Source organism: Anopheles coluzzii, chromosome 3 (assembly GCF_943734685.1).
Source record: "Anopheles coluzzii chromosome 3, AcolN3, whole genome shotgun sequence".
NCBI classification, from domain to species: Eukaryota; Metazoa; Arthropoda; class Insecta; order Diptera; family Culicidae; genus Anopheles; species Anopheles coluzzii.
Window position 1 is genome coordinate 17,933,818 of NC_064671.1, and position 27,784 is coordinate 17,961,601.

The 27,784-nt window shown below is 44.5% G+C and overlaps 2 protein-coding genes across 5 annotated transcripts; both read left to right on the forward strand.

Annotated features, from left to right (window-relative positions):
* Positions 1–45: 45 nt before the first annotated feature.
* Positions 46–10,193, forward strand: LOC120957469 (galactosylgalactosylxylosylprotein 3-beta-glucuronosyltransferase S). 4 transcript variants are annotated; one of them, XM_049609692.1, is made up of 7 exons: positions 46–373; positions 1,323–1,673; positions 3,297–3,380; positions 6,354–6,713; positions 6,893–7,155; positions 7,265–7,619; positions 8,005–10,193. In XM_049609692.1, the coding sequence occupies exons 2-7, from the start codon at positions 1,562–1,564 to the stop codon at positions 8,064–8,066; spliced, it is 1,236 nt and encodes a 411-aa protein (XP_049465649.1). In that variant the 5' UTR covers positions 46–373; positions 1,323–1,561; the 3' UTR covers positions 8,067–10,193. The 4 variants fall into 4 exon arrangements, with proteins under 4 accessions (XP_049465649.1, XP_040235621.2, XP_040235623.2 ...); XM_040379687.2 differs by having other exon boundaries at positions 46–1,673; positions 6,357–6,713; XM_040379689.2 differs by lacking the exon at positions 3,297–3,380 and having other exon boundaries at positions 52–1,673; positions 6,357–6,713.
* Positions 10,194–10,727: 534 nt separating this feature from the next.
* On the forward strand, positions 10,728–27,666 carry LOC120957465 (uncharacterized). Its single transcript, XM_040379679.2, has 21 exons — positions 10,728–10,870; positions 11,874–12,045; positions 13,233–13,900; positions 13,974–14,018; positions 14,124–17,009; positions 17,099–17,493; positions 17,569–17,779; positions 17,851–18,215; positions 18,293–20,276; positions 20,344–20,502; positions 20,574–21,526; positions 21,616–22,032; positions 22,115–22,525; positions 22,603–22,714; positions 22,786–23,640; positions 23,713–24,597; positions 24,672–24,813; positions 24,893–25,692; positions 25,761–25,841; positions 25,917–26,476; positions 26,542–27,666. Exons 2-21 carry the CDS (start codon positions 11,967–11,969, stop codon positions 27,521–27,523), a joined length of 12,990 nt encoding a protein of 4,329 aa, XP_040235613.2. The 5' UTR covers positions 10,728–10,870; positions 11,874–11,966; the 3' UTR covers positions 27,524–27,666.
* Positions 27,667–27,784: the final 118 nt, after the last annotated feature.

Genomic DNA, 27,784 nt, shown 5'->3' on the forward strand with positions numbered 1-27,784 from the left:
CATACTCGTTATGCATACTTTATAACGAAAATTCCTTTTCAAAAACAGATCATTTTATCGCGAATGACCTTCGAAGATGTTTGTAATGTTCTTCTGTTACGTATTGTCACACAATAATGAATGTAGTCACCAACGTGTCTAATAAAAAACGATGTGCAGCATTCAATTCAAATGCTGACTTCTGCACCTCTGTGTGCGCGCGTGTGTGTGTATGCGTGACATTCACCCTAAAATAGCGAGCTCGTTATGTGATCCCTGCTGCTGCCTCACACTGGCGCACAGTCGAACAGCAGCAGTGTGCGAAACCGTACACAAAAGCGTAAAGGGCACAGCCGAAAAAAAAACGCAGGGTGTCCGCAGTACGGCCAAAACAGTAAGTTGTGTGCTGTTGTTGCGCGCAGTGCTCTTGTTTCTCTCGCGTTTGTGCGCTTCTGTTCCACCAAGGTGTGTGTGTGTGTGAGCGTGTTTATGTGTGCGTTGTGTGCCGAAATAGAAGCTAAAACAATAGAGCAGTACGAGTGCGCGAAACGAGAAGCACGCACATCCCCATTGCGCTGTGTTTCTGCAGGATTCTGCTAGCCTTTTTGCTTGTGGCCGTCACGACGGGGAAAGGTTTTGCAGTTTCGCTTATGTTGGTACGAAAGTGAAAAAAGTGGCTTACACCCTGCCCTGCCTCTGCGCTATTTGTTCGCGTAAAACAACCACCAGGAAGGAGGGGGGTTACACAACACGAAAACAGTGAAAGCGAACCAGCGAGTGAGTGAGAGGTGCGATAGAAAATGGTAGCAGCAGCAGCAGATACGCCAAGATTTGCCAGAGTTTTGTGTGTGTTTTTGATAGTCCTTGTTAAGTCGACCAGCAATAAAAGCGACAATTAAGCGGCGGTGGCGTGTATGTTGCTAAGAGAGCTTGCTCTAGTGCTACCCTTCAGCGTCCTACAGTGTGTGTCCCAGCACTTCCATCCAAGTACACACCGAGCTGAAAGTGCAAACGAGGCTGTCGAGAAGAAAGAAACCGCGCGCGTCCGGCCCTATCTGTTGGAGCAAGCGAAAGAGTTTTTGCAGAAAGCTTTAATTAACGAAACGAGGTAAATTAGAACGAGCAAACTCTCTTGCGTTACTGGCCCCCACACACACACACACACACCCACGCAAAAGGACGACACGCGGAATGGCGATAAGCATCTTCGTCTGCGAGTGAAATGGAACGATATTAGTTACACATTGAGCGAGAACGAGTACTTCTAACAGCAGCAGCAGCAGCACTTGAACTGATAAATGAAGCGGTGAAGCGGTTTGATTGATTAAAGATATTTCTATCAGCAATCACATCGTGAGAGACATCGCGAGCATCGCTTTGTGCCGTCGCCCGCGTGTGTGTGTGGACATAATCAATGTAAAGGAGAAAAGTACGAAGAACGATATCTGGGCCGTGCGTGTGTGTGTCGTCCGTTGTCATCGGGTCGGTGCTAAATCCGTGAGGAATCGGGAAACCCCAATCGCCGGCAAAAAACTACAGCAGCTCTGAAAATAACCGCACCCAGGGGGGGGGGGGAGACACAATGGGTGGCCCTAGAACGTCCATCTTCCTGCGGCAGAAAAAGTTCCAGTTCGTGCTGGTTGCCGCCGTTGTCGTCTTCTTGATAGTGCTGTTTCCCAACCTTTACGATTCAGGTAGGTGTACCACCAGGACATATTGTTTAACCGGTTTGTTTGTTTCTAGCTCCCACTTTCCTAACCCAAAACGTTTATGTGTGTGTGTGTGTGTGTTTGGAAAGATGATTGACCCGTATCGAACTTGACCTTGCCTCTTACTCCAACCAGCGTGTGGGAAAGTTTGGTTTATTTTAGATTGAAATATTAATGCATCCGCCGCCCCCTTTCAAGACGCGTGTGATGGTGATAACCCTAACATATCCCACACGCGCCTACACCTTGAGGATCGCGCGAGCATTAGGAGCGAGCCGTTGTGCCAACGTACGCCTACTACATACGTCGCTTTCTGATTGGAAATGTAACTAACCTTAATGAAGACTATCATCGCGATGGGGCGGCTAGTTTGTTGTCACGATGATAGCTTTCACCCCTTACCCCCACAAAGTTGGGCCCTCTCAATTACTTTCGGGGGTGTGGTGGGTGGCGTGGACAGAACGAACGCGCGACGAACGAGGCGCAGCAATTGTGTGTATCTAAATATCTATAACTATCACGACGAATTACCTGACAATTCGTAATTGGTGGTGGGTGGGCTGGTGGTATGGGGAATGTACATTAATGTACGAGTGCCGGCGAAGAAATTATGCTGATTGCTGGATTATTTTAACCATTGTTCAATCGAACCCGCTGCGTGCCTTCGCTTCCACCTGCATCCGGGAACTGTTGCCGATAGATAGAGCGAGAAAAAAGGCAACACAAATCGTACTCAGGCCACGTGATAAACCGAGTCCGTGGATTGGGGTTTGGGAGGGTGGGTGGTGGTGGTGCTTCCGCTTGCATTGAGCTTCGAACGTTTCCGGAAGCTTTTGTCTCGGGTACGAATCCACCCTGGTTGCTTTGCTGTGCTGTTCGCCCTTCGCGTTCCAATTCGGCTATGACTAATTGTGTTTTATGTCACCAGTGCGCGCGGTGAATGGTAGTTGTGGCCGGGGGAATATGTAGTTAAACACTGTATCGCTAGGTTGCGTAGGGGTAAGCGAAGGATGGGAACGTTATCTTGCATCGGGGTTTTTTTTTTACGGAACCGGCACAGGAGTCGGATTATTTGTGGATGTGGACTTAAGGCTAAGCAAATAATGGCGGCAAATATTGGATTATTGAACCGCAGGTCGTGGTTTGAAACAGGTTTTGCGGATGTAATTTGTGTCTTTTGGCTTACAATTATTAGATCATACACATGATTAAGTATTTTTAATATAATCTGTAAAGCTGATATGAATCAGTATATGTTATGTGTGGTCAAAGTAACAGAACACAATAACAAAATGTATAACAAAACTTAAAATAATTATAATTAAAACATGCTAATAAAAACGGTCAAACCATTGTTCCATTTGTGTCCCCGGTTTAGTGGAATAAGTATTTTTTAAATGTTTTGGTTTCGGAACTAAACGCAAAGTAATTTAAAATGCTCTAATAATGTTTTTTTTTCTGATGATCCTTTTACGATGGACTTGACATTACACTAATATCCACACAAAAAAACTGACTTTCCCCGTCGTTGCGTGGCCGTGTTAGAAGTTTGACGCTCCCTTAACATAAACATACGTACTTATTTTCCCTCAAAATTTTCTTTCGCAGACAAAAAGCACGAAACCGAGGAAACGAATGTCCTTACGCGGTTAGATCTGCCACGGAGGAGCAAAAAAGGGTTTCCACACAAAGGTACCAAAAAAAAAAAAAAAACAACTACCAACTTGAGTCACTGTTGACCGTAAAACCCCGGGTGGTGGGATGGGTGTCTTAATAGTTCAATCGAACCGTTTTTGCTTTAAATCATTCACCATCGTGTGCGTGCGATTAGGAGTGAAAAGCACTCGAGCTTGCGGAGCTTTCCCAGGTTTTACAGCGCCTTTCGACTGATTGCTGCCGCCGGTGTTGCTGTGCTGCTTGTGTGGGTGAATGGAATTTCGTTGCATTGTTGCTATATTGTGCCGTTGCATTACAAAGTATCGGGACAATACGGTGCTTGATCGTAAGCTAGTTGATTGCTGGATGGAAAATCAATTGAACAATCACCATCTGTGCGTACAAAAAATCAGTGTTTTAAGAGCTTATTGTTGCTACCTTGCCGCTTGCAATCATGCTAATGCCACAATTTACCCATGAGTGAAGAGGGAAACATGTCATGATTAAGCAGATAGTTACAGTAAAGAAAATATGCTTATAGTGGCTTCTGATCAACGATTCGTTGCATAATGTTGCGAAAACGGCATTGCCAACTTAATACGCTACTTAAGGCCAAACTAAGACAATAGACGAGGCATCCAAAATGGCTTGTAGACAGTGCTGCAAAATGTCATGAGCATCACGACATGTTCACCAACGAAAACAAATGCTAATAATGCGGACGCAAACACAATCATGTTGTTTTTCTGGCTGCCAAATGTCACTGTTACTGTTAATCACCAACACTCATGACCGAAGCGATGCTCAAATCAGCTCACGTACACAAAACTGAGATGATCAGAGGTGAGACACAAACAATGTTGGTGGACCAATCACATGCTTGATGACATTTTGTTTAGCACTCAACTCTTGATCACTCACATGGTCACGATATTTTCTGTCGATGATAACCACGGCATTCTTGGAATACACGTGGCGTGTGGTCCCAAGCAAAATAAGGTCTCGCTCTGTCTAGTTTGATGGTCTGTCGGGTCAAACAGAGCGAGAAACCATGCTCATTTTGTTTTTTGGAACCACTTCGAATCTACCATGACTATCGTGATGATCATCGACGGAAAATTTTCCCGCACCCACCAAGCATGTGATGGTCGCAACAACTGTTAGAGTCTCACCTCTGATCATGACAATAGGGCTCGTGACGCAGACATTGGGGCCCTTTCTGTTTTAAGTTCGTAGGCTGAAATTTCAGCTTGTCAGCTGTTTGCATTGTATAGCAGTTTTCGAGCAGCTATCTAAGTGAGTATAATATACAGGTAGGCTTATCCCAAGGTGTATCAATTTAGAAGGCTGATTTTTATCGCTTCTGCTTCAGAATGAAGATTTTAATAGTGTTTTGAGTATTCGTCAAGCCTCCAGAAAACTCGTTCTAGCAAAAGTTTTCACTCGTTTTGTTAAAAAGTGATATTCAAATTTGGTTATAAAACATGCTATGAGACCACTTGGACTACATACACTTTGATTCTAGATTCCAGCACCTGATCTCTTTAATGCACCTTGGGATAAATGTAAACAAACCCGTGTTTTCGAGCAGGTACTCGAATCTAATTTAGCTTTGTGGCTAGAATAATCTAGACTGAAAATTGCAGGCTAGTTTTTTGTGTGGTTTTGTATGGAATGTTTACATGATTTCAGCCTCCAACTGTCAAACTCCATACAAAAAACTAACTAGAATCGTGAAGGCCCCCATTATTTTGTTTCAGCTGGAACTTGTCATGACTATGACAGTGCCATTTTGCAGAACTGATCACAGTAAAAAAAAGTCATGACATAGTGACTAAGCGCGTAGCGTTGGTCGCAAAAATGTCACGAAGCATGTATTGGTCACACCAATCGTTTTGACTATCACTTATGATTATCACAATTGAGTACGGGACGTTGACATGGATTTTGTTACAGTCAGATTTTTTTATGACGTTGCTGTTAAAACTAATTTTTATTTTCCATAAAAAAATATATAGAACTTATCTATACTGGGATGTTCAAATATTCCCCATCCCCACACACCGCTCTGATGTTGTGAGTGGGGATTAGAATCCTGCAGAAACCCACATGGGGGAGGGGGGGGGGTGGGGGGTTGTGGCGCAAAAAGCACAGGGAAAGTTGCAACCACTGAAATAGATACATGCTTTATGATAAATTCGTTTGAAAAAGAACCAAATTTACTGTTTAAGAACCTTATTTGCTTGCACTGGGTACCCTTCATGAGGAGTTATCACAGCCCTAGCCTGACAGCAAGATCTTACGATTTGATTGAACTCCACAAGTAATAAGCAGACGCAAACTGGACGCAATCAAGTCATAGCTGAGCCAGTAAAAAGAAGCACCAGATCCGAGGCTGTGCACACACACGCTTACATGTAATTAAAATGATAAAAAGGTGATAAGGCATTTTATGACACAACGGCTCGCCATTTCCTCTTAGAAGGTTTTTTTTTATTGTGGACATTCTTTTCCGGCACTCCGGTTGTACATTTTAAGATCACAGATATGCGATGGGAGTATCCACGTCACGTGGAATCACGTGGCGGAAAAGAAATTTGTGTTATGGGGGTATTTGTTTGCGTGTGGGCGAATGTGACCGAATGCAAGGAAATACTGTTCGTATAGTAATAAAGATAAGAAAATACCTCCTATTGGACTATATGATACATTTGGGATATATTTATCCGTTACAAAATGGTTTTTACTCACGCTGGACAGTGCACTATGTATTTTATTACAAATGGTATGAATTGTTTCTCGCAGTTATAAACAAACATTGCCGAATGTTTCATTTCGATCATCACCAACCACCAGCTTTTAAATAGATTCTATGCGAATACAACCACACTAAACATATCATTGTCTCAATGTGCACACCTTCACGTCTATTAATAAGCGGTTAAAGTGTTGTGCAATTATAAATTGTTGCTTCTACCTGCTCTTTTCTTCCTTTACCGTTTACCACAGAAGACTATGAAAAGGAGTATCCCTTGCTGTTGGAAAACGAGCAGCTAGTAATTTGCTACGAAAGCAATATGGACTCGCGAAAAGCGCTGTACGCTGCCACCACGCTATCTGATGTCACGGACGAACCGAGCACTACGCAACGAAACCATCACCAGCAAGCTCCTCAACAGCAGCCGCAGCAGGTCAATGGTACGGAGCCGGTGATATACTTTGTGACGCCGACCTACCCCAGGCGCGAGCAGATCGCGGAAATAATTCGCCTCGGCCAGACGCTGATGCACGTGCCGCGGTTGCACTGGATTGTGGCGGACGACACGAATAGTTGCAGCGAAGTGCTAAACAGTCACATTAGGAAATTCGGTAAGAATAGCAGCAAGCAACGTTGAAGAAGTTTTTGTTTGTATTCTAAATACGAACAAAAGAGCATGCAATCTTTACACGCCAAAAGAATCATGAGCCAGTACCAAACAATTACGCAAACGAAGTACATTAACGGGAGCATGTTTGCATTTTATCTTTACTGTTTCCGCAACGATTAGGCATACCCTACACGCAGCTCGCCAGCCCCATGCCGACGATGTACCGGGGACGGAAGAATGCACCCCGCGGTGTCGCCAATCGCCGGGCGGCCCTAAATTGGATCCGGCAAAATCAGAAGAAAACGGGCGTCCTGTACTTTGGCGACGACGACAACACGTTCGATCTGAAGCTGTTCAGCGAGATTCGGTACACGAAGAAAGTGTCCATGTTTCCGGTCGGCCTGATTGGGGACTACGGTATCAGTTCACCCATCGTGCGAAACGTAAGTTTACCTCCCACAGGGTGTAACCCTCGCTGCACGGGCCAATAAAGCAGCGTGAAGCTAATAACATAACCACTTGCTTCCTCTCCTGTGTGCCTGCGTGGTCTAGGGTCGCGTGGAGGGTTTCTTCGACTCGTGGCCCGCCAAGCGCAAGTGGCCGGTTGATATGGCCGGTTTCGCGGTCAGTCTCGAGTACCTGGCACTCAGCCCGAACGCAACGATGCCGTTCAAGGCCGGCTACGAGGAGGACGAGTTTCTGAAGAGCATCGGGCTGAAGCTGGAAGACATCGAACCGAAGGCACGGAACTGTACGGAAATACTCGTGTGGCACACGCAGACGAAGAGCAGCAAATCGCCAACCGTACGAATCTCAATGGATAGGCAGAAGCTAGATAAGCTGAATCTTGGCGCACTGCTGCGGCGGCTGGAAAGCATGGGAGTGAATCATATCAGCGAATCGGAGGGTAAGTGTTGAATGTTTACAGACTCTTATCGTACCGCCTAAGTGTGTGTGTGTGTGTGTGTGTGTGTGTGCTTAAATGCGTATGATTTGTGATGGTATCGTAGCGTGGCAATGTTGAGCTGCGCTTTAAACGTGTTGCACATTGCTCGAGTGTTTGATCGGTTTATATCTGTTTGCTTCTTCAATATTTGTTTTTAAATAATATATTCAATTAAATTAGATTGTTTGATAGTTCAACAATAGGGATTTAAAAGCAAACTCTCAACAAGTTATATGCAAAGCACGGGATCATAATAATGTAGCTTTATGTTGGTTTAAATGAAGTATATTAAAAATATGAGTGATTTAAAAAAAAGCTAATATATTTCTTCCTTCCTTCCCCTTAGGCACCACGGCGCAGGCCATCGTGAATGGCAGTGTGAAGCCGTTTTCGTTCTGGTTTAGCTAATAAGTGAAATCCTGTTGATGGCTGCTAGATCTACAATAGTACGTAAAGTAGTTTAACATAGCTCACCAGCAACTGAACAAAGCCGCGTCAACAACGCGACATACATCTCCACTATTTGATTAGTTGCCAACAATGTTTAGAATTATAATTTTAAAATGCTATATGCAATCGACTCCGGTGCAAAACAAAAGCACTACCGCTTACAATCGTACGATTCGCGGGCATTTCCTTGCCGTTCCTCAATACTAATTATTATCGATCGAAATCGAACGCAGATCGCGCGTAAGCCAAGATGAATTTCAGTTGTTGAAGCATTGTGACCCGTTTTATCTTGTGTATAATGTACGCTTCTTTTGAGGGTCCCCCTTCTCTGCAGTCGGTTTGTAGCTTTAAAAGCTAACGAATGATTTAAGCCAAATATTGCGAATAAGTTGTCCAAACAGCATGACCGGACGCAAATAAGGAGTGTCGCGATTCTACATCGCAACGTTGCATCAAAGACAAACTCAAAAATGCATCGCAAAGCGAAATTACCAATTGCAAATAAACGGTAACACTCATTTTATCCCTGTAGCATATGGGTGACTGGCCGAAAGTATCACAACTGCGACTATAACCCCTACTACCCTTGTTTTATAAAGTTGATTTAACGTATAGTCCCATATAAGCACACGATATTGAGTTAAAAAGAAGAAAACGTTTTACTTGTCCCGTCCATGCATTACTAAATGTATGGTAATGTTATTACGGTGAATTAGAAAAGCTTACGTCCAATCTTTTTTTTTACTGTTTTAGTTGTTGTTAAAACGAACAAATCAATACTGCTAGGAGTCTTACCACGTTTACCAAGTGCACAAATTGTGTTTACCATTTACTTAAAATTGAAACGTTCGTTGTGTAAACGGCAATGCTTTTAAACGAACCAATTTATTGTGTAAAATTCAAGGATCCGGTTGTACGAATTACTGTTTGATATTCGTGTGTAAAACATACAAACAACATCATTAGGTTGTGTAGGTAGAAATATTGGAAACTTTCGCTCTATTTTTTCCTTGCCGCTGTGTGTTTTTCATGCATGAAACGAATCTTTCTCCTCAAACTTTGCACCTTCTACCGGATACATTCCTTTGCTGAGGAACTTATTTAAAACGCAAAGTAAAACAGTTAAAGCATACTCTCAATGATCAATAACACTAGTCTCGCTCTACTAGCACCTTCCAGCATTCGCTCCGGACACAGCAAGATTGCACAAAAGGAAGAACAAAACTACGTGTGTATGGGAGGGATAGAATAGCTTTAGCTTTAGCCTATAGGTTCCTTGTGATATTAGTTAAGCTTTTGGTGAGTACCGCAGAATATGTTAGATTGGGTTTTTTCTACGCATTGGCACAAATACGAAGTGAAAAAGACAGATTTAATTAGCGCTTGACAAGGTGTACACAATCACGTGGTGAAGGATAAATCAGCGAGAGATTAGGAATCTGTACTGCAAAATGTGCCACTGGAACTATAGCGGTAGTGTTGCATAAAGACAGGCTTATCCCATCGGGAAAACATTATTGCATTATTTCTTCCAATGTAAACGAAAAAGTAGAGTTCATTTAAAGATTGCTTCGCTTGGAATTGTTGTTTGGATCGAGTGTTTTTTTTTTCTCCTTACAAATAATTAGTATAACCATTGCCGCAAGATCAACGAGACAGGCACACTTTAAACTTATCTGCCCAAAAATCGATTTTTTTTTTAAATTAGAAAACAAAATGCATGTGTACAAATGATATTCCTCGTTTGATATCAATTCCAATAGCTTGACCATTTTTAACAATGCTCCTCATGGTTCAAGCTGTGCTTAATGTAGATACAATTGATTACCAGTGCTATCAAACGACGTACCATTACCATTGCCCCTGTTGCACGGATACAAAAAAAGAACAAAGCAAAAAATCGAATCGATTGAAAATACAATAAATACAAGAAAAAACATGGCAGTAAAGGACAACACTGTATAAAACGCTGCTAGCTAGATCGTAAACTTTTGATAATTTGGATATTTAATATCAAGTGATGTTGATGGAAATTAGACGAAAATAAAACATTGGTACTGTAAAGGAAAAGAAACATTAAAATAATATTGCGTATTGCGTTTCATTTCGTGAGAATGGGTTTAATTATATTAACAATTATTGTTCAATTGGGTTCGCAAAAGTTCGATAGCCGTAAAGAAGCTCTGTACCAAACTGTTGCCGGCGTTGCTTTTGATTCGAGCAAATAGATTGACATTCCCTGGCTGAGAGGCTATTTATGTACCACGCGTCTGATAAAGAACGAACAACTTCACAACCGCTCATCGATTGCGGCCAGAACCGCCAAAGGATGATCGCAACAATACGTCGCGTGAGAACATCATCTTAATCTCCACGCCACGAGAGACAAAGTGAGCTATAGAGCGATAGACAAGGAGAGAAAGAGCGACATTGCGGCCGCTCTTGCCAAACTCAATCAGGGAACATCTTACCCGATCGTCTCTTGACTTTCTTCCATCCCTGCTGAACGATCGCACAAGACCTTTGACACGAGACTGTTGATAAAGGGAGCGCCCGTCTCCACCAAGTCGCATCACTATCAGTGGATGATTCCTGGCCCGCTGGGATTTGTAGCAGAGACACTCTCCGGCACCGTCAGTCTGTGCCTGCGTTCGGTTCGGTTCGGATCGTGATCTTGCTCCAGTGTCCAGTTGCAGTAGTGGTGTCCAGTGTCCAGTGGTGTGGTGCATCCCCTACAAGTGATATTGAGAGTGACGTGGATGGTAAGTTGGAGTTGGAGGATTCCACTCGCCACCAGAGGCCACAATCGTTTCGATATTATGTTAGCAAATCTATGCTGTCTGTGTGTATTTGTTATACTGCATTAGTACCGGAATAAAAAGTTAGCATAAGTGCAGTGATTGATTACGCAACATTACACGTCGTCGGAACGTGTGTGTTTCAACGCTTCCGGAAGGATGTTATGTTAGCATTCCAGGATCAGTTATTATACCAGTGTATACGTGTCAAGTTCGCACGCGTTTGTTAAGCGCAATTCGTTAAAAAAGTGTTCAAATGCAGCATTTACGCAGGAGTCAACATTGTCAGTTCAGTGCTCGTTAGATCCGTGTTCCACGTTGACGCGGTGAATGACATCCCAACGAGTGGTCGACGATGGAAGATGATCGTTCTCGTTATCACCAAAGTTAATGATTCTGTGTGAAGCGCAGAAGAAAAGCGTGCGCTCGGTGCGGTGGGCAGCAGCTGAGATTAAGAAGGGAGGGCACGAAAACAAGCCAACAATCTGCCGTGCTTATTGACGTACGCAGCCAAAGTTCAAGTTTACGTTGTTGTCGACTGATAATCGCCTCAAGTGATTCAACTGCCGCTGCACACACACATTGGCTTTCGCGACGGATTTGGTATGGATTGGGATGAATTATCATGAGACGCCAGTGTGAGTGAGGAAGGGCACGTCCTGCCAGCAGACGGCACAAATTCCAAATTTGGGCCGTGATCGTGATGTGTTCGTTTGGAGTGATAAGAGTAATGACAACCGAACACTTCCTAGTTACTCGTGCTTTGAATTTATATTTATACATTGCGGTGCTGTATCTGTGTCAATATTGTATTGGAGAGGAGTTTTAGGAAGTGAAAAGAGTGATTAACAAATGCCGGTTGGCGATTGTGACAGAATAGAGAGCATATACGCGCGGAACGTGTGACTAGGAAATTATGCATCGTGCAGTTTGATCGTCATTTGTTTTTGTTGTGCTATCTTTTCAGAATTCAGAATAAAGTGTAAAGCTTGTGAAAAATGATAGATTAGTGTAGTGGTGCCTATTTAGTTGTACATCGAAGACTGAAGCGCAAGCAAACATGGAGAGGCGAAAAGGTGTAGTTCATGGATTGATAGTCTTTCTCGTCCTGGTGCTTACAGTCGAAGCTTACAAAAGAAGTAAGTACTCATATTTAGAAGTAGTCCATTTACCTATGTTTTCACACTTGGTTTTCCCAATGCACAATAGTCAGTCCTGCGTAACGACGGTTCAGTTCATGGGGACTTGTGCCCGTGACGAGCAGGTTGTAGGACATAATATCTCACTTTATTACATTTTTTTATATAAACTATAGTTATTTGTGTGATAGCGTTAAGCAGAGCTCTCGAGAAACCTATGATGCGGTCCGCGATTACTTTGTAAAGACTAAAACAAAAAGTTTATTATGTTTATTATTACAATCATAATTTTAATATTTTCTTTTCATGTTTTAAATAGAGCTACAATAATAGAATCGAGCTGTACAATTTTGATACATTCAGTCGGTATTTTCTCATTAAAAGGATATTTAAACTTTCGTTCATTAGCTAAAGATAACGTCAAATTTGTTCTCAACAACGATATTTACCAACGAACCTCCAGTTCAAACAGATCTAGTTAGACGTCACCTTTTGTAAGACGTCATCTAACAAGGCGCAACTGGAATTTATCTGTCCAAGCCTATAGGAATTTGTTTAAAGATTCAAACAAATAAATCAAACCAAACTATCTGAAACGAATAGTTGGATTAGTTTCATCTTTGGATTCCAATAACGAAAATAGGAACTGAAATATTCCTATTGTAAATTAATTCTCACGGAATCTCATCAAATTCTCTTCTGACAGGGGTTTTCTCTTTATCTTAAGACCCTCGAACCATTTCCAGAATGGGGTTTATTCGTTTTTTTTTTTTTTTTTTTTTTTTTTTTGTAAAAACAGGTCGGGAAATGGTTAGAGGTTCTTGAGTTAAGTGAGAAAGCCTGTATTTGCAAAAAAAAATATTTCGCTAATGGTTAGGAGTATTTGGACTAGGAGAATTCTTTTCTTTTTTCTTCTTTCGCACAACAACCGTTGTCGGTCAAGGCCTGCCTAGTACCCAATAGTGAAGTGAGCTTGGCTTTCAGTGACTTTTTGTTACTATAGCAGGGTAGTCAGTCCTACGTATGGGAGCACGGTCTATTCGGGGCTTGAACCCATGAACTAGGAGTATTAGTTTAAAATGTAGCTTTTAAAATTTGCTGTTCATATAAAACAGGACGTTTGAAGTATTTCACAAAGTTTTAGACCATTTCATTTTCAACATTTAATTCCCACTTGCTTGTCCTAGATCCCCTGAAAGATCCTCAAATTTGTGGACGCCCTGTGTGTTCGAAAACATCGAAGTTTCGATACAATGTCGGCCACTTGTACAAGTACGACCATTCCATGTACGTAAAGACCGCTCTTGTAGGGAGCGGGGATAACACATCCGAGCTGCACATATCGTCCGTCGTCGAGATTGATTTCTATGCACCCTGTCAGGGTATTCTGCGGCTTTACTCGATCGAGGTGCGGGAACGAGCTGCACAGGCAGCCGAGGAAGAATTTTTCGAGTATGGAGAGGAGCCAGAACACACAGAAACATCGGATGTGGATGAAACGGGTGGCGTGCATCCGAAGAGTGATGTCATCGCAGAGGAGCTGATGCGTTTTGAACTTCGCTTTGCCTTCCATGATGGAGCGATCGGCGAGATCTGCCATGAGGATAGTGAGTCGGTGTGGACGTTGAACCTGAAGCGTGGCATCCTGTCAGCGCTGCAGAATACCATGCCACGGTTCGACATCGACTACGATACGACGGAAACAGATGTGTCCGGTATATGCGATGTGCAGTACAAGACAAACGGTCGTAACGGAACCAGTCTTCTGTTCCGCAAGACGAAGGATCTAGTTTCATGCAAACGGCGGTACAAGACCACATCGTTCATCCAAACAGTTCCGTATGATTTCCGGACGGTAAGCATGATTGAGTACATTAGTCAGGTAGTCTGGTATTGATGATATTATCTGTTTTGTTTTGTTTTAAAAGAATTACGTTGCCTGGCCAATACTCAATTCTAACAGCTATTGCGATGTAAGTATCTATAGTAAGTAAAGTTTAAGCACTTTATGAAGAGCATGGAGGTATTTTAAATAATTTGTATGTATGTTACAAATGATACTATCTCTATTGCTTTAGTTTTCTATCGATAATTCGATCTACAAAAGCGTTGCCTGCTATGAACGCCATCAGCTTGTGCCGTTTTCAAATGGGCTAGCCGGTGCCGTGACTGAAACATACAATAGGCTGGAGCTCGCCGATGAAGAAACTTACGTCCATGAAGGCAATAATGAGATTGATATCCAGCGCCGTTCCTCGTTGCTGTACGATCATACGCCTTCTGTGCACGAAAGTCATGATGAGATCAAAGCATCCCGAGAATTGCTGATGGAACTATGCGTTCATGGCTTTCCAAACATTAGACGTGACTTCCCGGATGTGTTTCTTAAATTTTTGACTGCGGCCCGGGCACTATCATCCAATGCACTGTACCAGCTGTTAACGCGTTCTAGAGCTATTTGCGACAATGGGCATAAGCACATACTGGAAAGCTTACCCTATATTGGCTCGGCCGCATCAGTTACGCTCATGAAGGATCAAATTGTCGAAAACAATGTAGGACCAGCGCTGGCAAACAAATGGATGGAATCGTTTGCTTTTCTGACCCGCCCGAACGAAGAGGTGCTGGAGGCAATGCTACAGCTCATGAAGCATGGCAAGGAATCCTGTGATCAAACGTACCTTTTGTCAGGATCTACGGTAGTGAACACGTTCTGTAAAATACACTCGAACTGTGGGGAAAGTGAGGCAGTACAGGCGATCGTACAATATCTAGAAGAGGAGTTGCTCTATACGATCCAGAGTGCTGAGTCAAAGCTCCAACATGACCGTCGAAAACGGGAACGCGTGATTGTGCTTTTAATGTCCCTGGGTAACATGGGTGTAGTAAACAAGCGCTTAAATTTTGAGCTACGTACCATCATTGAGAGTGAGCGATACCCGACCGAAGTACGAGTAGAGGCGGTGAACGTGTTTCGCCGTAGTGATTGTACCCGCACGAAGGATTACTTCTTGAAGCTATACTCCACGTTCCTACTGGACGTGGAGGTACGTATTGCCGCATACTTGCAAGCAATGCGATGTCCGGATCATTTGTCGGTAAGACTGATCAAGAATGTGCTGAAAACGGAAGAAGTAAAACAGGTCGGATCTTTTGTTTGGTCTCATCTGACGAATCTCGCCAAAAGTGCATCTCCCGTGCGAGTTCAAGCACAGGGTCTACTCGCAGAGAACGATCTTGACAGCAAGTTCAATCTTGACATACGCAAGTTTTCTCGCAACTACGAACAGACGCTGTTTTTCGATGAGTACAACTTCGGTATGACGGTAGATAGCAATGTGATCTTCAGCACTGAGTCGTATGTACCGCGATCGTTACGACTGAACTTGACGACGGATTTGTTCGGAGAGTCAATAAACTTCCTGGAGCTAAATGTACGTCTAGAGGGCTTGGAGCAGTCGGTACATCATTTGTTCGGTCCAAATGGTACATACAGCGCCAAGAAGGTTGGAGAGCGAGTCGACACTTACATGAAGTTCCTTCGTCAGTACGTTCCTACGAAGGTGTTGGAGTTGTTTGATGGTGAGTCCTCATGGCGTGATGAGTTGCAAGATGCTGAAGAAAATGGGCGAGGAAAACGAGCTGCTGTACAACGATTGCCAGTGCTCATTGCGCGTCAAATACAGGAGGACGTGGATCGTCTCGGATTCCAGCTGAAGGGTAACTTCGACAAACCTCAGGTCACGATCGGTGTTAAGATTTTTGGTAACGATCTCAACTACTACACTGATGGACTGGAAATATTCAGCAAGGTAAACCAGCGCAAAAAACTGGCGAGTTTGTTCGATGGAAAAGAGTCGTCATACACGAAATCGTCCGTATTTTTGGACACCTCATACGATGTTCCTCTCAGTTCTGGGATGCCCTTGGCCTTGGGTCTTGTTGGTGCATCGTCAGTTGATCTACGGTTAACGGGTAAGATTAGAGCGTTTGATTATACCCGATGGTTGATTGATATAGAGGGAAAACTGAAGCCGAGTATCACGATGGACATAACGGCGTCGATGAGGAGTGATCTAATGCACGCCAGCACGGCTATCAAGGCAAAAACAAACCTATACTCCAACTCTGCTTGGGCGGCTCATCTCAAGCTGCGTGGAACCGATCAAGCAGTATTGCAGGTCAGCTTGCCCCAGGAGCGGAACGATATCTTCAGCATTCGTTCGGAGATGTTTGTACTGACGGAAAGACGCGAACTACAGCAAGCCGGCATCGAGCGTCGCTACTCTAACTCGACCTGCACTTGGCCATTCATCGATCAGGCGATCGGGTTGAAAATGTGTACCAACTATAGCCTACCGGATGTGAGCAACACCGGCAAAGATGTGGAGGTACCGAGCCTTATCCTCAGCGGACCGGTTAACTTCGATGTCAGCCTGGAGAAAGCAGATCCAACGGCCAAGATGTTTGTGCTGAAGTACAGCTGGGCTGAACGGCAGAATCAAACGATCGTGGGTGTAGTGTTTGAAACGCCAAACTCGCAAATCCCACGTATATTCCGTGCGAATATTACGAACGAAGTGCAGCGTAAAACGGCAAGCATGTCGTTCGTCAACGGCAACATATCCCATAAGGCGATCGGGATGTATATCAACAATCCAAACCAACAGCGGGTGGAAATGTCGCTGAACGTGAATGATCGTAAATATCTGGCACTGGAAATGGGCTACAATAAGACCGACACACGGAATGGGCGCATGTACTATCCGTCCTTTTACCTTTCTGTAAACAACGAACGGATAGCTGGGTTAGGTGGTCAAGTTAATCAAACGGCAAAAAATAACATCTCGCAGTGGGACTACATGATCATGTTCGAGACGAAGCGGGTTCGCACGAAAACCATCGGCTATGTATCTGTTTCGCACAACATGACGTACATGATTCATAACTCAATGGAATACCGGGTGAGCATCTCTTCGAGCGCGAGAGGATCGGTGATATTCGTAAAGGCTAATTATTCAAAACTACTTACCATTTCCAAAAATCAATATAGTTTATAGGCAGCACGACTGAGCGCTTAGTAATCAATGCCCTTGCAGAAATGGCACTGAAGGAGGTGCTGATGTACCGTGCTAACTTTGACCTGCGATCAAGTGCCTATCCCCATTTTGACGTCGCACTGAATGGAACTTTGCTGGATGGAATGGGTCATCTTGATTTTACACTGCTGCACAACAACGCACCGGATTTGAGGGACGAAAAGTACCGGACTACGCTGAAGATGATATTCGCTAGGGATAATCCGTACCGCAGTCAACTGATCTTGACACCCAACAGTCAGCAGCTGATCGGGGGATCGGCGGAACAGACCGACCCAACCGAACGGACCACCTTGTCGGTCGAGATGACTAGACCTCGCTCAAAAATCGATGTGAAGGGTATGATTGTGTAAGTTATATGGTTAAATTCTTAATTAGGTTTATTCAATAACTTCATCGAGGATCATTTTACCGATCGTTTTAGTCACGAAAATATGCTACAAAAAGGCGTGGATCATACAGTACGGCTCCTCGTCCGTTATGCCCCCAAGCGGGAGGTGATTGGTGTGGGATCGTTTTCTATGCCACGCTCCCAACGGTTTTGGTTAGAGAGTAGATTTAATCTAACGGTTCCGGGCTTTCATCCATGCACAGCCACTTTAAGGTTAACAGAAAACTCTACTAAAGATCATCAGGTAAGTTTTTTTTGTGTTGTGTGGTGAACAATAAAGATGCTAAATATTTATCTTGTGTGTACCGTCAATAGTTTGATTTCAAAGGCGTTTGGTTTACGGAACATGCCGCCAATGTAAGCGGTTGGTACAAGGATCGCAGCTCCAACGTAAAGTACTACCACTACGCGAAGTTGGCTGCCCAAATTGGGCTCACCAATTCGACCCGGGAGCTATTTGGCGTGATGAAGTACATTCAGGATGAGCATGATAATCGGTTGAGCATGAACGTGATGTTCGAGAAGAAACCGTACGGTATTATCCTACAACATACGCAGCAGATAGCGAACGGTACTAAGAGCTACGCAATGGTGCAATGGAAAGATGAACGGTACTGGTTTTCGGCACTCATGAAATCCGCTCCGATCAAGCAGCTGGATCTGGAGCTACACATTGATAAGTGAGTGTAAATAATAGGGGTTTAGAATGGTTGGAACCGCATTAACCATTCAATGTTTATGTTTCAATGTTTTATAGGATTCGTGATATCAGCGCCACACTGCGAGGCTATAAGACACCGTTGAAACGTGAAGTCGGTGTAGAGTTCAAGTGGGATGCGAATCGTGACCCGACGCAACGAATTGCGTTGACGGGAGAATTAAACACTCCTACGGATCGTATCTACGATGGACTGTTCTTACTGTCGTATCCCAATCGTACGTTCAGCGGGACGTTCGATTTGAAGGCAATCCATCCAAGATACTTGGCGAACGCGCGCATTTCATGGAACACTACGGAAGCGATCGTGATACATTTTGATGCCGGTACGCACGAGGAGATGTTAAGCAAGATGTGGTTACTACTTCACTTGAACACAACTTTCCACGGCTGGCGTCGAAATGCGCTGAGCGGAGCGTTTTCCTTTAAGGATAACGTGCTGTATACAGACCTTATTGCAAATTGGGCCGAGGATCAGCGTCTGGGAGTTGAGTTGAATGGGACCTACCGGTCCAATAAGGAGATATTCAACTGTGAGCTAGGCACACAGTTGAAAAGCTCCCTCCGTAATATACCTGCAGTAACGATGTACTTTAACCAGACATTAGTAACCGATCGGGTCGAGACGACTGTCCTCCTAAACTACGAAACTACCGATCAGCCTGTGCAAGAGTTTTCGGTTCGCTCCAACTGGCAGCACAAAGCGGATAAGCGGCACAGCAATATAACAGGATCACTTCGATTGATAAGCCCATATGAGAACTATCGAATGGGGGCGCTTGTCGCGAAGGTTTCCGTGAGCGAAAATCGCACTATCACAGGAGCCGCCGATCTGCAGCTGGATGATAATACGTACGATTTACTGCTCGAGGGACACATACGCAATCTGGTGGACTGTATGTTGACGGCAAACATAACCTCGTCGAACATCAACTATCGCAGCATAAATGGACGGTTCGGAATCAGTGAGAAGAATCGTCACCTGGTAGCGGAAATAATTACACCGAAGACGGAACTCGGTATAGAACTACTGTATGCGGTCGTGTCTCCACAAAACTTTGACGTAAAGTTCCACCTCGCTACACCATTGAAAGAGCTGGAGAAAGTGATACTGCGTGCAAAGCTGCAAAAGGACAACGTGGATTTCCGAGCCGGCATGAACAATATGGTGTTGGGTTGTACTGGCGTGTGGAGGAAGGCTCACCTGAAGGACTTTGAGTATTCTTATCGCATATACACTCCACTGCAAAAGTTTGAAGAGAGTGCACTGATAGTGAAGGTGGTGATCAACAGTGAGCGTGCGCAATATGTTGATGTGGAGCTTTCGGGTAAGTTCTCAGAATACAAACTGGGAGTGAAAGCGATGTCGAAGCCGAAACCGGACATCAAGCGTGTGATGCTGCCGCAAACAGCGTCCTCGTTGGTTGAGGAAAACCTGTGGAATAACGAAGTTGACGATGAGCAAGAGGATGAGGACTACGATGAAGAAGAGGATGAGGAGAACTTATTGAATTTTATTGGGGAAATTGAGCTGTACACGATCGTTATGCCTACGATCGAGGGCACGCTTGAGTTGACGGAACAAAACTCCCAATATCGAGCGATCGGTAAGCTGAAAGTACCACAAGGTGACATCGATTTCCGCGATCGATTCTATTTGAGAGATTTGCTGAACATGCACAACAGCTTGCAGTTGAAGACTCCGTTCCCAGTAGCACAGCAAATCACATCGGAGTTTGTGATGAAATTTTCTCACGAAACCACGGATATCACTGTTGGCATGAATGTAAAATTCAACAACCGTTCGGAGTGGGTCAATACTGGATTTCATGTGAACTATAAGAAGAGCGTGGATGAGGCTGAAGTGCACAAACATCAGGCGCTGGTTGATCTGATGACTCCGATGAAGAATTTGCAGAAAGTATTCCTGAACGGAACGTTAGAGCTGGAAGATCATAGCTACAAGGGTAACTTGACGGCTAAAACGATGACCACGGATGCATCTTTGGCATTGTCTTTTGAGGTAAGAAGATCGCATGTAAATGTGTTGGTGTGAGAGTTTGTTATCGTAATTCCTTCTGTGCATACAGGCTGAGGATCAATTCATCGATACGTTTATGAGTGTTTGGGTACGGGCGCCCCTGATGCCCTACTATGCGTGTCGTGTGTTCTACAAGCAGGACTTCTCCAGAACGGAAAACTCGATGGACTTGGGTTTCACAGTAAACGATGGTGATTTGTATAGCAATGTAAGTTGGAAGCTGACGAAGGTGTTGGTTGCGTTCTTTTATCTAACTCGATGTTCCTGTTCATGTTACAGTTCCGCATGGATGGAACCTGGTCCTTTGCTAAGCCTCACTACATTAAGGGCGCCGGGAAATACCAATCAAACTTCCTGCCGATCAATTTAATCAACACCGACTTCTTGATCACTCGATCGCCCCTACCCAGAGCTCACTGCAATGTGAAATTCCATGACAAGAACGGTGTGGTAGAGGAGATCAAGGCCAGGGCGGAGCGGAACCGCGAATTGTTCATGATAGATCTGAGCGTACCGATGGAGGATTACAGAAACTTTTCCATCCATGGACGTCTGCAGCATCGTCAGGGCAGTGAGTACGCCGTGTCAGGACAGCTGTATCGCAACGAACACATATTCCAGGTGGAGGGTAGCGCAACGATCGCAGAAGACATTCCATACCGAGCCGAGCTGGCATTCCAACCGCTTACGCCGGAAGGGTCGATAGGATCGATTCGATATGATTGTAGAAACTCATCCACATCGACTGAGTTTAACCTGGAGGTAGAAAGTGGTAACAAGGTAGCTAAGCTGGACGGTAGCTTCAAGTTGTTGGCAATGTCCGATTGGTTCTTGAAGCTGGGACTGGAGTCATCCGAGCCCGGTCTGAAAAGCGTTGACTTTTACATGGGTATAAACCCAGAAGCGAATGGAACAGCTCTTGGCAAGTTTAATCTCCATTCACCGTGGGTCCAGTATGGTATTGATCAGGCGGATGTTGAGATGATGTTCGATGTGCAGCCAATTTCGGGATCTGTAGTGGCTCGGTACGGCATCAGAGATGTGTCGGGCAATGCCAGCTGTCTGTGGAACTGGGCGTTAAAGTCGAATACGCAGTTTGCGTTGGAGAATCGGGTGCTAAGAAACTCGGTTGAACGTTACTTCCGTACGGGTGTGCGGTATGTGAGTCCGGATTTGGAAAACAACCACAATCTTACTTTTGGTGGTGACTTGAACTTGAATAACATTTGGATGTAAGTATGATGATCGTTGTGTTGGAATGATTGTAGAAGCCATGGGGAGGTAGAGTGAAGGATTCTTATCCTGTTTCTTGTACGTGTAGATTCAGTGCGAATTCGTCGGTAGACTTTATTTCCATACGTGATATGTCGGCCGTGCTGAAGGTACTGCTACCGAAGCCAGTCGGAGATGTGCACACCTTAGCTCTTGCTATGAACGGAAATCTTCCGTTCCTGGAACCAGTAAAATCGTTCAACATGGAAACATCGTACGAAACAGACGAAAGTCGTAAAAGATACGCCTATCATTCGGAGTACAGCGGCATCGGAGATATTCGTGCATTGGTACGGTTCGATTGGGGCCCCGATGTACGCAAGGAAAGGATTCAGTCGATCCTGAACGTGTTCCGAATCGGTGATCGCCAAGAGTTGATGGTGACGCTGCGGGGACCATGGTATTTGGAAGATGCTTTTGTAACCCACGGAACGTACGATACAATAGAAAATTTGTATCTCGTGAGGTAAGTGCAAAGTATAGTTAAATTGATACAAAGAGGAGAGAACAGTAGTTTTCATGATATTTTCTTCTCACCCTTTGTGAAGTGGAAACATTTCCATGCCGGCCTCAACTAAAGTGATGAGCGCTAACGTAATATTCAACGATCTCTCGAACATGAAGGCCGACGTCAACTGTACGACACCATTCCTAAACGTATCTTGGATCCATGGACAGCTTGAGTTTATTGAGTCTCCGATCGAATCTATACGATATGTGAAGGGATCATGGCCTGAGTCGAGTGCGATATTCGACGCAAAGGCAACCTATCGCAATAACAATCAGGATCGAGAACAACAAGGAACGGTAAAGATGGAAGTTCCACTGCAAACGAGACACTTTGCGGAGATCAAGTATGGCTTATCGGAGAGACCAGCGATTACGACCGGCTATGCAGAGGTAGAGTACAATAGTAAGAACGTGCTTAGCGGACAGTATACCTCCAAGGAGGAATCAAGGTAAGATACTAAGGCATTGTCTTGCCCAACGGTGAGGACTGCAATAGTGACTGATTGTTTTGAGTTGTCGTTTACAGACCTGGCTTTGACAAGGAAACGATAGAAGTGATGTTGAAGAATGAATACAAGCCGATTGGAGTACATTACGTACACTCAGTGAACAAGCAAGATCCTACAGTGGAATCGCTGGTAAGTTATCGCTAGGAAGTCAATTAAAATTGGACAAAATGGGTGGTAATTGATATACATTTATCGTATAGGATTTCAAGCGGGCAGAAATATTCGAGTTGGACAACAAGGAGGACAACAAGTTCAATGTTACCGGAGAGCTGCATGTGCTGAGCAAGGAAAAGGGGCGTGAATATATTGTGCGGGCTATTCAAACGAACCGAACGGTGGAGCTAACGGCCAACATTGAGGAGGATAATATTGTAAGCAAGAAGCAATCTAGACTGCAGCTAGCACCCACCGTGTGGATTGCATATGACTTTGAGCGAACCAATCGTTCGCGGGACGATGTAGAGGCACAGAACTTTACGCTAAAGATATCGTACCCGAATCGTAACATATCGGCCGATGGATGGTACTCGTACACGTCGAGTGCATTTGATTCGGACATCACACTCTCGTACAGTCCAAACCGTACCAACGCAGAGGACGAAAGCGAAATGCCAAAGCAACGCACTGTTCGAGGTGGTGTTGAATGGCGCGATCTTGCCAACAGGAACACTGATGGACAGCAGATTCGCGTGTTCTTAGGACATCCAAGTTTCCAAAGAGATGTGACGGTAGACGCACGATACTTTACGGATCCGAAGCATTGGTTCAGCTCGAAGGCGGAACTGCGGTACAATGACGACAATGAGCATCTGTTGGCGATGGGTCTCGACCTAAACGACATGCAACCGATCGTTGGGTTCTGGAACTATTCGTACCATTTGTTTAGCACACACGAGGCATCCGATTTGGATCTGGATTCGATTGGATCGATCGGGTTGAGACCAGGACTGTGGGGTGTGAGCTCAAATTCGCATTACAAACGAGCTTATTTGTCGCAGATGCATGGACATGTGTTGGGATGGATGAACCTACACCAGAAGGAGATGCACTATGAGGTTAGTTGTAAAAATTATCATTTGTGTAAGAAAGCATGATCATTGATCGTTGTACCATTAACTTTCTTGCAGCGAATAACTTCCCAGAGCAAGTACCGGATTTGGACAAAAGCAACCGGAGCGTATCCAGTGTACCTTATCAACGGAACTCTTTTGGATGGTCCAGAGCTGGATGCTACTGGATTCTTTTATCTGAACATCGACGACAAAATGGTGCAAATGAAGATCAACATGACACCAGACGGTTCGGAGAATGTGTACATGTACGGTATCATCCCAGATTCGCGCAGTGCTTATTTCGATTTATGGCGAGATTATGATAACGCACGTGAAGTAGATGTAACGTACTATTTGAAGATGAACCATTCTCGGCTGATTACGGGTCATCTGCTATGGCGCCCGGAAATTAAATCGGATGTACAGAAGTTGGTACGCGATTACGTGAATCAAATGCATCAAGCTTTGTTGGAGTATACTGAATTTTGGATCAAGCACGTATACCTGGAGACAAAAGACTCCACGATGGGCATTTACGAGGCAGCAGTACCGTACATAGAAGGATTTCTGAATGATGCTGCGGGACTGAGTGTACTGCAGCATGATTTTGAAGAATTGCAACATTTCCTAAATGCGTCGTATGCGGCGGACGATTTTTACATTCGTTCCATTACCAACATTACCATGACGGTGCTGGACGAGCTGGCATTAAAGAATAAGATAACATCATTGCCAAAAATTCTGACCGAGCTATGGCAGGTGATGGGTGAATCAGGACAAGCGTTGGGAAAATCGATAGCCTGGTTGCTGGAGCGTGTGAAGCAATCGTATCAGAAGTTTATCGATATTGTTGGCAGTATATTCCACGGTGACGCTATGCGATACCTATCCTTGACGCTGGAAGATTCCCTAGAACGGTACGATAAAGTCGTGAAGGAGGTGCATCTACAGTTTATTAAGGTATTATTATTCCAACACCATAACTTCGTGATTATGAAGATTACTAAGTATGGTATTAATTCTCGGGGTTACAGCACATACAGGAGTTATGGGACAAGGCCATTATGATGACGACTACATTCTGGCACAAGATGCTTCAAAACATAGAACCAACAATAATTCGACTTGCACATTATGGTGAATCGTTGGGCTGGTTTGTTGGAAATGAAATATTTAGTAAGTAGATCATGTTTGGTATCTTGTGATTTATCGTACGTAAATATTATAATTCATAAATAATTTTATCTCTGGACAGCATTTTTGTACAACAAAACACAAGAGATAGCTGACTCGCCGTACTTCAACACCGTCACCAACTTCACCCAAGACCTGGACCTGCTGTACAAAGATCTGATAACGAACGATGTGTTCACCAATTTGAAGAAGTACTCATCGGTATGGTTAGAATTCATGCGTAAGAAGTACTTCCAGGTTGTACCATTCGCCAGAGAACTATACCAGGTTGGAAATGAGCTGCTAGAAGAGATAAAACAACTGCGCAAGATCGAGTTCGTACACTTCCTCATACAACGCTACGAAGAGGTTAAAGCGAAGGCAGAATGGCTCGCTGAAGAGTTCCAGGTCGTTAGCCGTTTATCGCAAATGTGGAAAGTAGTGAGTAAAAAGTTTATGCATCTAGCACAAACAGCACTACAAGCGGAGGATCATTATCGTGAGGCAAAGACAAAGTTCATATTCGATCCCGAACGTGGGGTGATGGAGTTAGAGCAGAAGCTTCCCATGTCGTGGCATGCGTTCAATGAAACGCCCAAGTTTGAGGAGATACCGGAGTTTAAGTACATCAGCAAAATACAGGACCTCTTTGCCGGTAGCAATACAACGATCTGGACAGTGTACAACGATATCTGTCCGTACGTGGATCTGGAGGTGTGGCTTCCGCCCTTTAAGAGTACCGCACTACTGATCGGCTCGAGGCACTATATGTCGTTTGATAAACGATTTGTTTCGTTGGATCTGAATGATTCGAACCGCTGCCAGTATCTGTTGGCGCATGATTACTACAATCGAACGATAACGCTGTTGTTGGAATCATCGGTAAGATTAGAAGATCTTTGGAGGTACTGGAACTCATCAAATTATAGACTATTTTCGAACCTTTTCAGGATCTGAAGTACGGCCAAACTTCCAGACAAATTACACTCATTATCGATGACAATACGCTTGCGATCGACGTGTTCAACATTGTACGTATATAACTAGATACATGATCGTGTCAACTTGATATTAATTTGAATTTCGTTGCTCCTCCTCCTGCTTAGTCGGTGAAAATCAACAACAAGGCGACTGCACTGCCCGCAATGATCGGTACGCAGACGGTGGTTTTCCAGCAATCGGATCAGCTGTGGATACAATCGCAACGTGGCTTTCTGGTTGGTTGCAGCTTGCGCTACCATATCTGCTGGCTGGAACTGAGTGGATGGTACTTTGGCAAGATGGCGGGACTGCTTGGAACGATGAACAACGAAATGTTTGACGATCGAATCACTTCCACCAATCGATACAACGAAACAGAAGAACAGTTCCTCAACAGTTGGGCGTTGCCGGGCTGTAGCTCGACGGTTACTGCGACGAACCATACCAGCAACTTTTACAGTGCCTCGAACGAGCTAAGTCAGCTGTGTGACAGTTTCTTCCACCAGAAGCTGTCGTATCTGGCAACATGTTTCTCCGTGGTGGACGTAACTCCGTTCTACGAGATGTGTATGGACCTGGGACATAATCTAATGCCGGATCGGGGCGCATGTACTGCTGCGATTGCATACATTCAGGCATGTAGCCTGGAGCGAACACCTTTGCGAGTTCCGAATAATTGCATCAGGTTGGTACTGAATATGAGCCAAAAAGTGTCATTATCTGATCGGGGTTTCGCTTTTCGACTTTCAGCTGTTTGTTAATGAACGGAAGCTACGTTCCGGAGGGTAGTTTTGTGCCGCTGCGTAACGAAGAAGTTCCCAAGGCGGCCGATGTGGTGTTTATCATTGAAGCAAAGCCCTGCAACGAACGGTTTGTGGAGACGAAGAGCATCAACCTGCTAGTGAGCGGAATCGCCCGGGAGCTGCAAGACTTGGGCATCGATGACACGCTGTTCGGTGTGGTGACATTCGGTGGCTCGGCTCCGTTTGATCGTGCTCACAGTGTGGTGGTTGGAAACTCGGTATTCGAGAAGCACAATGGAACGCAACCGTTCTTCGATCATGTCAAGATCGGCAATGGTACGAACGAAGACATCTTCGACGCCATCACAATGGCCTCAAACCTGGTGTTCCGACCGGGTGCATCGAAAACGTTCGTACTGCTACCGTGTTCACGGTGTGTCGCGTCCAAGATGAAGCTTGACTTTTCGTCGATCGTACAGCTGCTTGTCGAGAACGACGTCAAGCTGCACATTCTGGCGGACCAGGAGCTATCATTCCAGAAGTCACGCGTGTCCCGCCTGTTCTACGGAATGGATAGCCAGATGGTTTACACGAAGAAGGACGTGAAGGAGCTAATCGGCGATGCTGAACTGCGGCGACAAATTCAACTGCCGAAGGCAACGCTCGGCGAGTGTATTGCACTGGCGATGGAAACGAACGGATCGATATTTGGTGGACACAAGCTGCGCCAGGATCGTTCGAATACAGCAAATACGAAGAAGTTTATCAAGGTGTTTGCAAAGCGTATCGCAGCGTCAGCGCTTCCGAACAGCTGCCAAACGTGCGAGTGCACCGGACACAATACCGGAGTGGCGTACATGCAATGTACGCCGTGCAACTATCCTTCACCATTCTCGATGGAGGACGGCAGCATGACGGACGATATGTTCCTATCCGTCATGCAGCCGGATGGTGAATTCGATTACTACGACTTTGAGGGTGGAATTTAAAAAATGAGGGAACTTCCAAGAGTGAAAGATTTTTTCCGTTAAGATTAGTATGTAAAATAATTATGTTACGTTCTACTGCGACAGAATGTAAGGAGAATAACCACAAGAAAAAGATAAAAATGTGTAGCTTTTCTTATCCGTGATCGGGTTCTATTTTATATGAATTATCATTTGTTGTGGATATGTATGAAAAATTAAATTTGCCACCGGTCCGCCAATTTATTTGTTCAAGCAGTACTGTTTGTCCAATTTATGCTGCGC